At 43.9% G+C, this 18,133-nt stretch overlaps 1 protein-coding gene across 3 annotated transcripts in view; it reads left to right on the top strand.

Annotated features, from left to right (window-relative positions):
• TUBA1B (tubulin alpha 1b) overlaps positions 1 to 8,221 on the top strand; it is a 45,922-nt gene extending 37,701 nt beyond the window's left edge. The window contains exons 1-4 of one of the 3 annotated variants that reach the window (XM_049694913.1): positions 4,203 to 4,362; positions 5,979 to 6,201; positions 6,344 to 6,492; positions 7,060 to 8,221. In XM_049694913.1, the coding sequence (XP_049550870.1) occupies positions 4,360 to 4,362; positions 5,979 to 6,201; positions 6,344 to 6,492; positions 7,060 to 8,040 (1,356 nt within the window). In that variant the 5' untranslated portion in view covers positions 4,203 to 4,359 and the 3' untranslated portion in view covers positions 8,041 to 8,221. Of the gene's footprint in view, positions 1 to 4,202; positions 4,363 to 5,511; positions 5,532 to 5,978; positions 6,202 to 6,343; positions 6,493 to 7,059 lie in introns of those variants that run through there. The other 2 variants (XM_049694912.1, XM_049694914.1) reach the window with 2 other exon arrangements.
• Positions 8,222 to 18,133: the final 9,912 nt, after the last annotated feature.

Below are 18,133 nucleotides of genomic sequence, written 5' to 3'. Positions count from 1 at the left end.
TACTTTTAAGTCTTTTGTCATTTATAGATAGTAATTGTTTTACTCTGATGCTTTGCAAAAATGTTCCCACAACCTGAAGGAATTTCATCTTCAAGGAGATTCATGGGAAAGACCTTGACAAGTACTCTAGAATGCAGGGTTTCTTGTTTTGTTTTGTTTTGTTTTTGGCCGTGCATAGTTCCCCCATCTAGGGATCAAACCCGTGCCCCCTGAAGTAGAAGTGCCGAGTCTTAACCACTGGACCGCCAGGGAAGTCCCTGGAATGCAGGTTTCTGATAACTTTAAGATCATAACACTGAACTGGATAAAAATTTCTAAGACTTTAATGGCAAACTGATTGATTCATAAAGTTGCTAACCCAAGATCAAGATCAACAAGAATTAATTACAGGAGACTAAATGAACCTATGAGGATGATTATAAATTTTGACTTCTTATGCTGTTTCTCTAATGTTTTATTTTTCCAGATTTAAGGAAACTTTTTCTCTTAAGCATCTATGACTTACAGTAATTTGGTAAAAGATATCTTTGTAAGCAAAGATCAAATATATATCTTTTTTTTCCCTTCCTGATCCCTCCAGAATTCAGAGACTCATATTATTCTTATTGTTAATCACAATATATGTATTTGCATAAGTTCAGTAAGAATCTACTCTCCCTGTAACAGAAAACAATTGGAAATATTGGCTATTTTACCAAGGCTTTGACTAGCTTATCATACTCAAGAGAGATATACATAGATGCAGAAAAAATCATACAGTTTTAAGGAACTACTTGTAAAAACTGGCCTAGTACCTTGCTTTCAAGTTTCCAACAAGATAAGCTTAAAAAGAGCTTATATGATCAATCACTATTCTCGCTGTGTTTATGTAAATAATCAGGCCAAATTTAATACAACCAAATTAGTTTTACTATGATTACCTTGACAAAAAGAAGGATGATTATGAAGAGAGAAATTGTTTGCACCTTTGTATATACTAGATTCTTGTCCTCCTAATTATCTTTAAGGTCATACACCTGAGCTGGACTGGATCCTAAACTCTTCTAGTTTCATCACATATCTGACTACAAATCTCCAAACGAACGTTTCCAATTTCTCTCACCCTTCTGATTTCAAATCAGTAAAAACAACAATTGCCCTTAAATCTCCTTGGAAGGGACTATAATAGGTCCTCTTCACTACACAGATGAATGGCCAAACTTGAGACCCAAGCTTTGGGTACACATTTCACAGCTAAAGAAGGCTCCAACTGACATCCAGTCCTGTACAAGCACTGGAGATCTCTGAATCAAACCGACCAGGAACTGAAGCAAATGACAGCTGAAGGGGACAGCTTTCCCAAGATGACCAGACCAGGCCTGTATACCATTACCCACTGTTACTTCCTACCTTATCCTTTCCCTCTTTTTCTTGGGAAGAAATGGTCTTATCTGTATTTCTCAGTCTATTACAAAAGGGGAAAACTTACCTAATTGTTGGGTTTGCCACCAGAAACCTTGATCTGTTCACAATAGTGAACCTTTAGTCCATACTGTAATGAATTTTTTTTCACTTTTCCCAAGTGCTACTGCTAATTTCACCTGGTGTTCCTTGATGACAGCTATAAAGTAAGATTTTTGAAGCTTCCCATTGTTCCACCCCATTAAGCCTCCATGGTCACCTTAAACAAGAACTTCAAGGAGGCATACATGACTTCAAGTATGCCTCCATAGGGAGAACCTTTCTCCTTTGGGTCAGAATAAGTGCCAATGAAATGCATGATCAGAGATCTCTCCCGAACATCAGGAGTGCTAGCTGATTCTGCAGCCAAAGAAATAGCAACGCAACAATGACCACTTGACTCGTTGACTAAAGTAATTCTGGATAACTGCATGGCCTTTGATTATCAACTTGCTGACCAAGGAGGTACTTGTACTACAGCAAATAGTACCTGTTGCGCATAGATAAGTGCCTCTGGAAAAACAGAAACTCAGTTACACAAAATCAGGGAACAAGCCCATTGGTTACAACTTCCACCTGACAGCCCTTGCCTGGTCTTTTGACCTATTTAGCTGATTACCTTCAGGTGTGGGCTCCTGGCTTCGCACCATCATACAAACTGAACTTATATTAATTTAAATTATGCTTCACATAATCATTTTTAAGCCTTGTGCCTGTTACCTGTTAAATCTTTATAGAAATAACTTACCCAACTTAGCTCAACACTTCAAGATGATCTCCAATGCTTAAGACCTTGGTAAGATATAGAGTTTTTTTGTTTTGTTTTGTTTTTTTGCGGTACGCGGGCCTCTCACTGTTGTGGCCTCTCCCGTTGTGGAGCACAGGCTCCGGACGCGCAGGCTCAGCGGCCATGGCTCACGAACCCAGCCGTTCCGCGGCATGTGGGATCTTCCCGGACCGGGGCACGAACCCGTGTCCCCTGCATCGGCAGGTGGGCTCTCAACCACTGCGCCACCAGGGAAGCCCTAGAGTTGGTTTTCTTTTAATTTATTTATTTTTAATTTTTATTTTATTTATTTTTGGTTGCGTTGGGTCTTCCTTGCTGTGCGCGGGCTTTCTCTAGTTGCGGCGAGCAGGGGCTGCTCTTCATTGTGGTGCACGGGTTTTTCTTTGCGGTGGCTTTTCTTGTTGCGGAGCACGGGCTCTAGGCGCGCAGGCTTCAGTAGCTGTGGATCGCAGTCTCCAGAGCGCAGGCTCAGTAGTTGTGGCACACGGGCTTAGTCGCTCCGCGGCATGTGGGATCTTCCTGGACCAGGTCTTGAACCCATGTTCCCTGCATTGGCAGGCGGATTCTTAACCACTGCGCCACCAGGGAAGCCCCGTTTAAGGAAAGGTCTTGATCAAAAGGGGTAAATGTGAACATAAATAAAGGAAACTTCATTTTAAATGGAGTCAGGAAGCCCTAAAGGGGGGACTCTCAATACAGGTAGTACCAGTTGCAGTCTGCATAATCAGCAGGAAGATAAGAATGTTACTTTTCTTCTGGTACAAGGGAGGACATTTTCACATAGGAATTTCACTTCCTGCTTTTAAAAGAAGGAAGATCCCTCCCAACTCCAGCAACAACACTCTAACCACCACTTGCAGCCAGAGAGAAACTGCCACAATCTTGAACTCTCATTCTTCTCCAGAGAACTTTTCTTCAAACGGTCCCCCCGCAATTTCCTCCTAAAATCTAATAAAAGCAAGTCACTCTCCTTTGTTCTCTGGATTTGCCTATGATTCCCCATTGCTTGCTTGTCCCGAATTGTGATTCTCTGCTATTCCTGAATAAACCCACCTTGCTGGTAAAATAACTGGTTGCTTTATTTTTGAGGGTAACAATGTATATAAATATAAAATCACTATGTTGTACACTTGAAAGTAATGTAACATTGTTTGTCAATTATGCTTCAATTTAAAAACGTTTTACAAAACTCTAAATAGCACAAGGAATCCCTACTTCCTAAATATCCTTCAGGATCAAACAGTTTCATCCCTCCCCAAGTTTCTGTCCTTACTCCTTCAATTCAGCTACCAAATTTGAAATGCGTCTTTAAATCTCTCTTTCTAAAAGACCCTAGAGCTGTTTCATAAAGTTGGTTGGTTTAGGTCTAAAAATGGGGCCTACCCTACCCTTTTAACAGCTTAGATGTTCAGTGCTTAGGTGCTTACCCTTTGAATGACTGAAATACTGTTTGGTAGCTTTAGTTTAAATAACAAGTAAACCAAATAGAACTATTTTTTCTAAACCTTGCTCCTCCACATTATCAGGTAAATGCTTTCTGTACTGCCTTTAAAGGAACTGGGAAGAGAAAAACAAAATTCATTGACAAATGGTGACAACGTGAAAATAATCAGCTGAGCTATCTGGACCAGAAGTTTCTCCATTTCATGGTGCTTCATCTTTAAAACTCTGTGGACTTCTTCAATCTTAGGATTCGTCCGAATTAAAGCAATCGAGCCCCCATTCCCATGTTGGTTTCTTCCGATCCTGCGCCCCATCCCCCATCCCCACCCCCACCCCCGCCCCCGCCCCGGCCCTGGCGGTCATGCGCCAAAGACTGCAGCACCGGAGCTCACGGCCCGCAGGCGCGGCGGACCCCGCCCCGCACGCCCGGCGCGGGGAAGGGCTCGGGGCCAGGAGCCCGCCTCTGCGGCGGCCGAGCCGGGAGCCGAGTGGGTACGCCGGACCAGGGGAGGGGCCTGCGGCCATGGCACCGCCTGTGCCCGCCAGCCCCTCCCCGGACCGTTACTTAAGTGGCTCCCGCACCGCCCCCGCCTCAGTGCGTTACTTACCTCGACTCTTAGCTTGTCGAGGACAGTAACCGGGACCCGGTGTCTACTCCTGTTGCCTGCGCCTGCTGACCCGTAGCCACCATGGTGAGTGGACCGCCGGCCTCGCTCGGGAAAACGGGGAAAAGCGAGCCCGGGGGAGCGCGGAGGGCCTCTAGCTAGAGAGGGCTGGCGCCACCGCTGTTCATTTGGAGGGCGAAGAGCAAGGTGAGGGCCGAGGATGAGAGTAGATAGATCCCGTTTGTGGAGAACGGGTGGGGCCCGGGAAGAGGGAACGGAGGGAGCTCACCGCCTTTTTTTCTGGGACTCTGGAAGGGGATGGCGGGACACTAGCTCTCCTTCACCGTGGTTGGGGCTCTCATTTACCCCTTAACTCCTGGGCGTGGTGCCCTGAAGACTGCATTCTTTTCCCGCGCGTTCCCATCCCCCTCTTCCCCCCAGCCTTTGGCGAGCGCGAGCGCGGCTCTCCCCGCCCTCACTTCCTCCTCAGCACGAAAAGCGGAGGCGGGAAGGAGCTGGACACAAAAGCGCACGCGCGACCGTTACCTTCCCGCCAGGGAGTGGACGGGAGCCCGCCACTGCAGTGCGCACGCGCGCTGCAGGTCTATGGCTGGAGGGCGTGTCTCCTGTTACCCAGAGTTCTTTCTTTTAAAAAATAAAATCAGTAAGATGAATGTGGAGAAGGACTCCTTATCGGTGTACTGCGCTACGCCAGTGTATTAGGGCAGCTAGCTCCCAACAGCCTGTAGAGGCCATCTGTCCCTCCCTGCCCTCTGCTGTGTTAGGAATGCGTGTGGGAGCAGGTGGTAGCGGTGAGGGGTTTTGAGGGAACGGAAATCGGATCTTGGTCCAGATCTGGGCCGCCGATAATCCCCTGCTGCGTCGTGACACATGTAGAGGTGCTGGATGGAACTCAATGCCTACGGGAAGCGGAGGATGGTTGGGCATGGCTGCGCCTCTGCAGACGTGGCTGTTGAGAGGCTCTGCAGCTGCGCGGCTCCAGGAACCAAGGCGGGGAGGGGGGGGAGGGCGCGGGCGCGCGCACCCGGAATTGCTCATTCATCCTTTGCCGCAGAGCCCCACCCTCGTCTCTGCAGCCAGACATTTCCTCTGCACTCTTCTGGCCACGTGCTTCCCGTGTTGGGAGCTGCCCAGAAATCTGGCCACCTACTCTAAAATGGGATTCTGGGGCCTGAGCGCTAGATGGATGACCTCCTCCGTATCTTGATCCTCCAAAGGAGGAAGCAATGACTAAGGTCTGTTCTTGGTCTGGAAAGAGGCCTTCCCAATTTAGAGGGGAAGAGGAAATTAATTAAAACTAATGGAGATAAAAAGTATAGCCCTTCTCCCCTAGATTAAGAAAAAAAGCATTATACTGTAATTCGTTTTGAAACGAAATTTGTAAGATTGTTTCCATAAACATTTTGTTCTGCTTCTCAGTCACCACTAATTGGGTTTTGTTTTGTTTTGTGCGGTATGCTGATCTCACTGTTGTGGCCTCTCGGGTTGCGGAGCACAGGCTCCGGACACGCAGGGTCAGTGGCCATTGGCTCACGGGCCCAGCCGCTCCGCGGCATGTGGGATCTTCCTGGACCAGGATACGAACCCGTGTACCCTGCATCGCAGGCAGACTCTCAACCACTGCGCCACCAGGGAAGCCCCACTAATTGGTTTTTAATGTTTCTTTTTTCTCCCTCTCACAGCGTGAGTGCATCTCCATCCACGTTGGCCAGGCTGGTGTCCAGATCGGCAATGCCTGCTGGGAGCTCTACTGCCTGGAACACGGCATCCAGCCTGATGGCCAAATGCCAAGTGACAAGACTATTGGGGGAGGAGATGACTCCTTCAACACCTTCTTCAGTGAGACAGGCGCTGGCAAACATGTGCCCAGGGCAGTGTTTGTAGACCTGGAACCCACGGTCATTGGTGAGTTGACCTCAGTAACCCCAATGAGATCCTGGGGGTCTGGGACAGAAGGTGTGCCCTGGGGGCTCCTTTGATGCCCTGGGGTCGAGCAGACTTGTGCAGGTTGTTAATGATGGGTGGCTGCTTCGTTTTCCTTTTCCAGATGAAGTTCGCACTGGCACCTACCGCCAGCTCTTCCACCCTGAGCAGCTCATCACAGGCAAGGAAGATGCTGCCAATAACTATGCCCGAGGTCACTACACCATTGGCAAGGAGATCATTGACCTCGTCTTGGACCGAATTCGGAAACTGGTATGTTTATTCTCAAGAATAAAGTAAATTAATGAATCTAAGGGAGATATTGAAGTATGCTCTTTTTTTCAAATACAGAATTGAAATGTAATACAGAGTGAGGTTAATCCTTTAAAGTTTTTTTTTAAGTTCAGTTAAAATATGAACTTTTTTTTTTTTTTTTTTGTGGTACGCGGCCTCTCACTGCTGTGGCCTCTCCCATTGCGGAGCGCAGGCTCAGCGGCCATGGCTCACGGGCCCAGCCGCTCCGTGGCATGTGGGATCTTCCCGGACCGGGGCACGAACCCGTGTCCCCTGCATCGGCAGGCGGACTCTCAACCACTGCGCCACCAGGGAAGCCCAAAATATGAACTATTGATGTCATTCTATAAACATTAATGGAGATATTTTTAATAAAGTAATGCTGAGTAATTTAAGGAAGGTCTACATTTTTTAAAAAGTGTTTCTTGTCAGAATACAACCTAAATCTTTGGAGTTAATATGAAAAGTGAAAATATTTATTATGATTACTATGAGGGTATCACAAAGAGCAATAACTATATTTTTTCTATTCTTCTTTTGTAACAGGCTGACCAGTGCACAGGTCTTCAGGGCTTCTTGGTTTTCCACAGCTTTGGCGGTGGAACTGGTTCCGGGTTCACCTCCCTGCTGATGGAACGTCTCTCTGTCGATTATGGCAAGAAGTCCAAGCTGGAGTTCTCCATTTACCCAGCCCCTCAGGTTTCCACAGCTGTAGTTGAGCCCTACAACTCCATCCTCACCACCCACACCACCCTGGAGCACTCTGATTGTGCCTTCATGGTAGACAATGAGGCCATCTATGACATCTGTCGTAGAAACCTCGATATTGAGCGCCCAACCTACACAAATCTTAACCGCCTTATTAGCCAGATTGTGTCCTCCATCACCGCTTCCCTGCGATTTGATGGAGCCCTGAATGTTGATCTGACAGAATTCCAGACCAACCTGGTGCCCTATCCCCGCATCCACTTCCCTCTGGCCACATATGCCCCTGTCATCTCTGCTGAGAAAGCCTACCATGAACAGCTTTCTGTAGCAGAGATCACCAATGCTTGCTTTGAGCCAGCCAACCAGATGGTGAAATGCGACCCTCGCCATGGTAAATACATGGCTTGCTGCCTGTTGTACCGTGGCGATGTGGTTCCCAAAGATGTCAATGCTGCCATTGCCACCATCAAGACCAAGCGCAGCATCCAGTTTGTGGACTGGTGCCCCACTGGCTTCAAGGTTGGCATTAATTACCAGCCTCCCACTGTGGTACCTGGTGGAGACCTGGCCAAAGTACAGCGAGCTGTGTGCATGCTGAGCAACACCACAGCCATCGCTGAGGCCTGGGCTCGCCTGGACCACAAGTTTGACCTGATGTATGCCAAGCGTGCCTTTGTTCACTGGTACGTGGGTGAGGGCATGGAGGAAGGAGAGTTTTCTGAGGCCCGTGAGGACATGGCTGCCCTTGAGAAGGATTATGAGGAGGTTGGTGTAGATTCTGTTGAAGGAGAGGGAGAGGAAGAAGGAGAGGAATACTAATTACCGTTCCTTTCAGCCCTGCAGCATGTCATACGCAGAACTTCAGCTTCAGCATTAGCTGACAGGAGTAAAAGCTTTGACTAGATTGTCTTCACTTTCACCTGTGATCATGTATTGCTTTTCATGTGTACCTGTAAGATTTTTCTGTCATGTCTGAAAAGTAAAGGCTTTAAGAAAGAAAGTTCTGTTCTTCTAAATTGGTTTCTCCAATTCAGGATGTGCTACCACTGCTACACCTGAAAGTCTCTGCAACAGGGTGGTTAATATCAAGGATTTCACTCTAGAAATCTCTTTGGGGGGGAAGGAGCACATTGGTCTGGAAAAACAGAAGAGCTGGATTCTGAAACTGGTCTGTTAACTTCATCTTAACCACCTTAACCAAGATTCTTTGTTTTCAGATGTACACCTAATTTTTAAAAAAATTTTTATTGGAGTATAGTTTATTTACAATGTGTTTCAGGTGTATAGCACAGTGAATCACTTACACATACATCCACTCTTGGATCAATCAGTGTTGAAATCCAGGTCAGGGGACTTGGTAAGATGTAAATTCAGATGAGAGTGGTTTTGCTAATCTAGATCTTGAAGTTACTGGGTAATTACAAGTTAGGTATGGGAAGTAATTTTTAATATGCTACAAATACTGCTGTTTAAAGAGGCCTGCTAACCTATCAGTGGAACAAAAAAATCTTAGTGACCCTTGAACAGGTAAACATGAGGCTGGAGAATATTTGAGCAGGAAGATGTAAAAGCTGTTTCCCGCCTGTAGGGAGGATGGGAGAAGAAAAGTTGCAGGATCAGAAAGCTGGTGATCAAAAATCCTAGTATAGAAAAAAGGGAGTAAGCTATGTGCACGTGTGGGGAAGCGGCTGAGTGGGGCTTTACAAGGGATGAAATGGCAACATTTGCAAAGGTTAGGATAAAAGTTTACAAATTGTAGCACTTGGCATAGTTTACATTCTTTCCAGTATATAGTTTGGCTACATCTAAAGTTGACTATAGAGATAGGTTGAATCCTCTGCATCTCATTTGCCTCCAAGAAGATGTACATTTCAAATTCAGGAAGCACAGGGATTATTAAGGTCTGAAGACATTGATGTTTTGGTTTAAGAGTAGAGAAGACCAAAATTTTATCAGTTTTTTCCCTAGTCCGTAAATCCTATAGACTTAAAAATAGCTGTCCTCAACTGAAAAAATCAGTCTATAGACATTTCAGAGAGAAAGCTCAGTTGGGTGGCACAGCAACACCCATATAGCCTGATACCACAGGTCCCAGGGGAAGGCAGATCCCAGGGCTTTAAAGCACTGAGGGAAATCCTAACGGAATTAGTGACCAAATGCAGTTAGGATTTTGAGTTATTGTTGAACTCTCAGACCATCTTGAGAGATGACTAAAGAACCTTTGGGAAGTCGTTCTGTTCTTTTCTGCAATACAAGAGGGAAAGATAACTAGGCTGGAGCCTGGGAAACGAAATTACAGAGAAGAGCTTTTCAGGAAAAGCACACACTAGGTATCCAGTGTGCCATGGTGCTTTTTATTTTTTAGGAGTTCTGAGGCGCAAGGCAGGGGCAGGATAGAGAAGAAGCCAGGGTTTCAACTATATCTAATGTTTTATTTTTATTTTTGTTTGGGGGGAGGGGTGTTTGTATTTTTAAGAAAAGATCTGTAGTAAATAAAGCGATATGACTGCTTGGGTGGTAGGTATATAGGTGTTTTCAATGCCGTTATCTATTGCCCCAAAACTTTGTGGCTTAATGTATGTGTTTAAAAAAGAAAACTATATATAAAACCTCATGCAGTTGCTGAGGGTCAGGAATTCAGGAGCACCTTAGCTGGATGGTCGTGACTCAGGATTTCTCGTAAGGTTTCAGTAAAGATGTTGACTGAGGGTACAGTTATCTGAATGCTTGATTGGAGCTGGAGGTTTGGTTCACATGCCGGGCAAGTTGGTGCTGGTTGTTGGCAGGTCGCCTTAGTTCACCACATGGACCTCTCCATAGGACTGCTTGAGTGTCCTCATGACATGGGAGCAGTGTTCCCCCAGAGTGAGCTAAGAGAAGGTAAGTTGAATACCACAAAGTCTTATGACCTGACCTCGAAAGTCACACTCATTTCTACAATATCCTATTTGTAACACATGTCAGTCCTGTTCAATGTGGGAGGAAACTACACAATGATAGGCAAGGATCAGTGGGAGTTATATACAAAACCCTAAGGGTTAATGTTTCTATCAAATAGAATATCAATTATATTATCCTTTTTTCCTGTATGCTTGAAATATTTCATTTTTTTAAAAGAGAGGAAACCTATAGAGGGAAGGGATTTTCCATTTTCTACAATTCAAACTCCAATTTCAGTGTCTTTGCTTGTTTTTTAGAACAGACACCTCCTACCTAGACTCCGAAACTATCCAGTCCCCTTTATACCCTAGTTATTTGGTTGTTGATTTGACTTGCTGCTCAAATTCAGTATTTCCCTCTGTCCCCTCTGTTTCCAATCTTATAGGTCAAGATGATAACTAGCAGGTACTAGTAGTCAAAGCCTTTGGTAATATGAGATACTAAGTGTGGGACATGGGGGTGGGAAATGGTTATATTGAAATGCTGAGGCAACCAGGAAATGCCATCAAGCATTCCTTTGGTGGGGGGATTGGGAGTCGCCCCAGCAGCAATCGCAGTGCCTGGTAAGGTTTAGGGCTCACAGAGTAATGGAAGTAAAAATAAATAATGATTATTTATTTCACTCAAGCCAGATTCTTTATTGCTCTCTTTCATATATATACAGCAAACTGGGGTTTTGTAAAACACATTCACTTTCTTTCCAGGCCCAAGTCTCTTTTAGCACCCTCTGAGAAATTGAGCCTCAGGGTAGAGAGGCCTTGGAAACAGATTGACTGAGACACTTGATTCCTTGTTCTGTCACTAGTCGGGCTCTCTGAACCTTCTGGGCCTATTTCCCCTTTTGCACTATAGAGTTCCATCCTGTCTTTCTCCAGGTGTGTGGGGAGTTGAGGGGTGGCAAATAGGGCAATCAAGTCCGGAAGGACTTGTAAGCTTAGAGTTGTGTGTCCAAGCTTGGGAAGTGAGGGGCGGGGTACCTCAGGACCTGACAGCTCTGCTCAGCAGGACACCAGAGCTACTGCCAAGGAAGAATGAACCATTTATTTAGAAAAGAAATAGAAATAAAGCCCAAGAAGGATTTACTTAGAGATGGTGAGGGTGATGATACTGATAATAATGATTATTAACCTTAACAACATCAACACCTTCAATTTACACCCACCCACATTTAAAAATTTTTTAAATTTATAATTATTTATTTTTGGTTGCATTGGGTCTTCATAGCTACGTGTGGGCTTTCTCTAGTTGTGTCGAGCAGGGGCTGCTCTTCGTTGTGGTACGCGGGCTTCTCATTACGGTGGCTTCTCGTTGCGGAGCACAGGCTCTAGGTGCGTGGGCTTCAGTAGTTGTGGCATGCAGGCTCAGTAGGTGTGGTGCACAGGCTTAGTTGCAGGCTCTAGAGCACAGGCTCAGTAGGTGTGGTGCACAGGCTTAGTTGCTCTACGGCATGTGGGATCTTCCCATACCAGGGCTCGAACCCATATGGCCTGCACTGGCAGGCAGATTCTTAACCACTGTGCCACCAGGGAAGTCCACATTTTACAAAATTTTAACACCATAATATAATGCTTAAGTGCCTTCACAACCCAGCATTCTCAACCTCACTGAGGTGACCTTAAAATGGGAGGAGCCCACTTCGTTTTTTACAGAGGACAGATTCGGTTGGCAGGGAAGAAGGGAAGTGATACCACAGCCCTGGTCCTACCTTGTAGGACCAGGTTCCTTAAATATTACCTGCCAAAAAGTCACAAGAAATAGGGGTCTTTTAGCCCTATGGAGGACCAGGGCTATGATTTAGGGACATGCTCAGATTAAGAGTTTGAGGGAGGGAGGAGAGAGATGCCATTTTCCCCTCCCAGTCCCATCAAATTCCTGGCAAATTCCTTAATGCCCTGCAGATGGCACCACTGACAAGGAGTTCTCTGCCCGGAAAAGTCAAGCTCAGATTTGTGAACTCTGCTCTCCCTGTCACTTTGGAGCTGAGCCTAAAAGGTACACCACAAACAGGAAGTGACTGACCTGGCATTCCTGGCATTCAAGGGCTTGTCACTTTTTTGTTCTGTCCATTCCTGGAGGCAGCTGAGCCTCCTGCTAGGTCACTGTGAATCAGTCAGCCACAGGAATCCCCACACTGCTGGAGCTCTTGACTTCAGCTCCTGCCTCTAGGGTGCTTCCCAGGGTGGAATGAGTTTAAAAATATGGCCTTGGGGTCAACATGTAATAATGGAGGAGCATGTTGCCAGATCAAACTGAACTCAATACTGATACAAAATTAATAACCACCTGATGATGTGGACATCATCATGTAGATACTGATATCACTGTGTTTCAGGGGCCAGCTTCTTCCTCTCTGCCAAAATAAATACCCTACCCCACCCATCCATCCCTCAACTGACCAACCCATCTCCCAACTGACAGCCTGCTGTATGTTACTGTGTCCAGCAGTGATGGAATTAAGCCCATCACCTCATTCCTGGGGCCTTCGAACACTCTTCTCTTCTCTCTGCCTATAATACCTTTTACAACCGTAACTGATCCCACCACTTTTGCCCAGTTAACTCATACTCTCTTCCTTTGATGATGAAAACCCAAGTGTCTCCTATTCAAGGCCTTGAAGGCTAGGTAAGACTAGGTCAGATTCTCAATTATATATTTTCATAGTCTAAGAATTAATTTTGAGCAAAAGCAGATTCATACTTTTAACTCTGAAAGCTAGAGGTGACTGTCCCTATGCTACCTTCCTTTTTTCCCCAGACCCAAAGATTTAAGATGCCTCAGGAAGACACTATAGGGTGGACAGTGATATCAAATGGAGGTAGAAGGGAAAGCTGCTGTTCTGTTCTAAAGATTCTTCATAAATAATATCCTTCAGGGACTTCCCTGGTGGTCCAGTGGCTAAGACAGCATGCTCCCAATGCAGGGCGCCCAGGTTTGATCCCTGGTCAGAGAAGTAGATCCCACATGCCACAAATAAGAGTTTGTGTGCCGCAACTAAAAGACCCCACATGCTTCAACAAAGATCCCACAAGACGCAACCTAGACCCAGGGCAGCCAAATAAATATTTTTTAAAAAAAGTTCTTCAGCCTGTCTCTGGCCCAGCTTTAAGGTCTCAGCTCTAATGTCTCATGGTACTAGCATGCAGGAACTGCTACTGGCTCACATTGATCAAATGCATGTGTGCCATGAGTGAAGGTGTGACCCAGCTGCCAGAACAGGCTGATGTCACCTTAGACATTCCTTCTATATAACACTGTGTAAAGCTAGGCAAGTGAGCGTTCCCACTATCCTCTTCACTGGTCACCCTACTATGCAAATTGTTACCCGGTTCTGGGCACCTCAAGAAGGATATGGACAGACAAGCGAGTTTCCTCCAAGGCGTAAGTAGAATGGCAAGGGGTACTGGGTAAAGCAACTCAGAGAAATGAGGATGTTTAGATTACAAGAGAAACCCATGAAGAGCTGTTGTCCAGAAATGGCAGCAGACTCATTCCTTAAAACCCAGAAAGCACAGTAAAGGATGAGGAAGAACGTTGCAGCTCACTTTGTAACAATTAGCTAGGCCCAACAATGGACCACAGCGCCATCCACGTCATGAAGGACAAACAGGCAGAACTGAAGACTTCTAGTATCCTTCTAAGATTCCCAGAGTCTAAGATTTCACAAATTTTCCTGGTGTCTCAAGCCAATCTTTAATTATGACTATTTTCTCAAGTATTTTTGGAGAAGTCAGAGATAGGTAGGAACAAAGGAACAGAATCTCTCAAAACATGTTTCTTAAACCCTTTCCCTCACCCCTGCCAACAACAAAAACAACAAAAGTTCTCAGACCCAGAGAGTCCTTGCCTAATGGGAACCTCTGGTTTTCTGGCTTCCCTGGCAACCTAGACAAGAGGGCAATTCCAAAGTTGCCGGTCTATTTCTAGGAATTAGTCCAATTTCCATCAGAGATAAGGAAGAAGGTTTATAGCCTGTCTTAGTTTGGACTGCTATAACAAAACACCATAGATCAGATAGTGTAAACAACAAACATTTATTTCTCAAAGATTTGGAGACTGGTAAATTCAAGATCAAGGTGCTAGCAGATTCAGTGTCAAGTGAGAGCCCTCTTCCTGGCTTGCAGATGGCTGGCGGTCTTCTTGCTGCATCCTCATGTGGAGAAGAGAAAAAAACTTTACTCCCTTCCTCTTCTTATAAAGATGATAATCCCAGGACTTCCCTCATGATCCAGTGGTTAAGACTCCACACTCCCAATGCAGGGGGCATGGGTTCAAGCCCTGGTGGGAGATCTTGCAGCAGTGGCTGCCCCCCCCCCCAAAAAAGATAATCCCATCATGAGGGCTGTACCTCTTGACCTCATCTAAACCTGATTACCTCCGAAAGGCCTCACCTCCTAATACATCACATTGAGGGTTACAGTTTTAACATATAAATTTTGGGGGGACATATTCAGTCCATGGTATTCTTAGAGTGAGCAGGAATTTTTCCGTATTTATTGTGTTTTCTGTGGGAAAATTAGGACATGTAGGTAAGCAAAGAGAAAATGAAAATAACCTATAATCTGAATGAAAAGTTTTTGAAGTTTTCATTTAAAGAAAAGAGCAACTTTTCCTAATGCCCCTTTCTGTCCCTCTCCCATCCCAGTCACCTGTGGGATGGGTGGCCCTGGGCCTTCTGTCTGCTCCTCTCAAAGTGCTGTTCAGCAATAAGTCTTCATCATTTGGAAGCTCAAAGGTAGCCCCACAGGAAGGAGCAGAACAGTGAGCCCTCTAGATACAAATGGAAGGTACCAGGGTTATTGAGGATACTGAAGTTCAAGTTTTAGCCTTCTATTACACTAAGTATCTAAGCAGTAGAGTAATGAAGGGAATACAGAACTAGGGGGGTATATCTACTAAGAGGCAACTGCAGAATACTGGGAAAAAAGGAGGCTTTGGAGTCAGAGAGACCAAGTTCAAATCCCAGTTACACCACTTACTATTGTAGGTCCTTGTACAAGATACTTAATCTCTTTGAACTGTTTCCTCATCTATTAAAAAAAAAATAAAGTCTATTTTGTAGGATCCTTGTGACACCAAATAAACTAATCTTTGTAAAGTATCTGTTAATGCTTAGCACTTAGAGGAGGCTCAGTCTGGATTAGTTCCCTTCCCTGTGTTGCTTGAGGACATTGAAATTTACTCTCTACAGTCAAGATGGCCCCTTTCCTACTAAGAATAGGTAATTTATCTCCTGGACAGATCAAATCCACAAACATTCTTTCAAGTGTTCACTGGGAGAACTGCACTGGGTTAAGAACTGGTGTTGGAATGAAAGGGGTGAATTAGATGCCAAATACAGGTTTCCAACTCTCTAAGGGGAGAGGAAAGGAGAAAACACATAAATGGAGGTAAAGTTAAACAACACAAAAGATTTAAATAACACCTCAAGGTAATGAATGGTCTGAGACAGTGCATATATGTCTAACTGGTCACTGAACTATACAACTGGATGTTGCTTTGGGAGTTTAGATAAGGAGGAAATCCCTTCAAGAAAAGTTGGAAGAAAAGATATTTGGGTTGAGGCTTGGAAGTAGATAGGATTTGGACAAAGGGAGATTTGGTAAGTTTATTATTATTATTATTTACTTATTCAGATTGATTTCAATCTATTTTGTTAACCAGATTGTCTTTTTTTGAAATTTAATTTTATTTATTTTTTATACAGCAGGTTATTAGTTACCTATTTTATACATATTAGTGTATACATGTCAATCCCAATCTCCCAATTCATCCCACTACCACCACCACCACCACCATCCCTCTTAGCGTCCATACGTTTGTTCTCTACATCTGTGTCTCTATTTCTGCCTTGCAAACCGGTTCATCTGTACTGTTTTTCTAGATTCCACATATATGCGTTAATATGCAATATTTGTTTTTCTATTTCTGACTTACTGCACTCTGTATGACAGTCTCTAGGTCCATCCACATCTCTACAAATGACCCAATTTTGTTCCTTTTTATGGCTGAGTAATATTTCATTGTATATATATGTACTACATCTTCTTTATCCATTCATCTGTTGATGGGCATTTAGGTTGCTTCCATAACCTGGCTATTGTAAATAGTGCTGCAGTGAACATTGGGGTGCATGTGTTTTTTTGAATTATGGTTTTCTCTGGATATATGCCCAGTAGTGGGATTGCTGGATTATATGGTAATTCTATTTTTAGTTTTTTAAGGAACCTCCATACTGTTCTCCATAGTGGCTGCATCAATTTACATTCCCACCAACAGTGCAAGAGGGTTCCCTTTTCTCCACACCCTCTCCAGCATTTTGTTTGTAGATTTTCTGAAGATGCCCATTCTAACTGGTGTGAGGTGATACCTCATTGTAGTTTTGATTTGCATTTCTCTAATAATTAGTGATGTTGAGCAGCTTTTCATGTGCCTCTTGGCCATCTGTATGTCTTCTTTGGAGAAATGTCTATTTAGGTCTTCTGCCCATTTTTGGATTGGGTTTTTTGTTTTTTTAATATTGAGCTGCATGAGCTGGCCCATTTTTGGATTGGGTTTTTTGTTTTTTTAATATTGAGCTGCATGAGCTGTTTATATATTTTGGAGATTAATCCTTTGTCCGTTGATTCCTTTGCAAATATTTTCTCCCATTCTTCGGGTTGTCTTTTCATCTTGTTTATGGTTTCCTTTGCTGTGCAAAAGCTTTTAAGTTTCAGTAGGTCCCATTTGTTTATTTTTGTTTTTATTTCCATTACTCTAGGAGGTGGGTCAAAAAAGATCTTGCTGTGATTTATGTCAAAGAGTGTTCTTCCTATGTTTTCCTCTAAGAGTTTTATAGTGTCCAGTCTTACATTTAGGTCTTTAATCCATTTTGAGTTTATTTTTGTGTATGGTGTTAGGGAGTGTTCTAATTTCATTCTTTTGCATGTAGCTGTCCAGTTTTCCCAGCACCACTTATTGAAGAGACTGTCTTTTCTCCATCATATATCCTTGCCTCCTTTGTCATAGGTTAGTTGACCATAGGTGTGTGGGTTTATCTCTGGGCTTTCTATCCTGTTCCATTGATCTATATTTCTGTTTTTGTGCCAGTACCATATTGTCTTGATTACTGTAGCTTTGTAGTATAGTCTGAAGTCAGGGAGTCTGATTCCTCCAGCTCCATTTTTTTCCCTAAAGATTGCTTTTGCTATTTGGGGTCTTTTGTGTCTCCATACAAATTTTAAGATTTTTTTGTTCTAGTTCTGTAAAAAATGCCATTTGATAGGGATTGCATTGAATTTGTAGACTGCTTTGGGTAGTATAGTCATTTTCACAATATTTATTCTTCCAATGCAAGAACATGGTATATCTCTCCATCTGTTTGTGTCATCTTTGATTTCTTTCATCAAGGTCTTATAGTTTTCTGAGTACAGGTCTTTTACCTCCTTAGGTAGGTTTTTTCCTAGGTATTTTATTCTTTTTGTTGCAGTGCTGAATGGGATTGTTTCCTTAATTTCTCTTTCTGATCTTTTGTTGTTAGTGTATAGGAATGCAAGAGATTTCTGTGCATTAATTTTGTATCCTGCAACTTTACGAGATTTGGTAAGTTTAAAAAGAGAATGTGTAGTGTCTTTTTGCATAGTGTTCTGAGTGGTAATTTAGTAAACAAAAGCTTTCACCAATTCTAAACATAGGCAATGGAAAAAAGTTATTGTGCTTCCCATGGATTTGTAAACAAGGACTCAAGGACCTGTGGGCAAATAAATCAGATTGCTGCTGGGCTCAAAACTACTTTCTCAAGGGAAGTCTTCTAGATTCTTTCTCTCAGTTCTGAGCTCAAGTTTGTCTTATACTATGAGGTCTCCAGTTTATTTGTTTATTGATATTTTGCCTCTTAAAGTTCACTTCAGTTGTACATTCTGGATGATGATAAGTCTCTAAGCAGAGTTTATGTTAGCCAGCTGTTGAAAGAATCAGCTGTAATAGTCTGTGACTT

This window comes from Orcinus orca, chromosome 11 (genome assembly GCF_937001465.1).
Source record: "Orcinus orca chromosome 11, mOrcOrc1.1, whole genome shotgun sequence".
Classification (NCBI taxonomy): Eukaryota; Metazoa; Chordata; class Mammalia; order Artiodactyla; family Delphinidae; genus Orcinus; species Orcinus orca.
The sequence above is the reverse complement of the archived record's forward strand: the minus strand, read 5'-3'. Positions and strand labels throughout refer to the sequence as shown.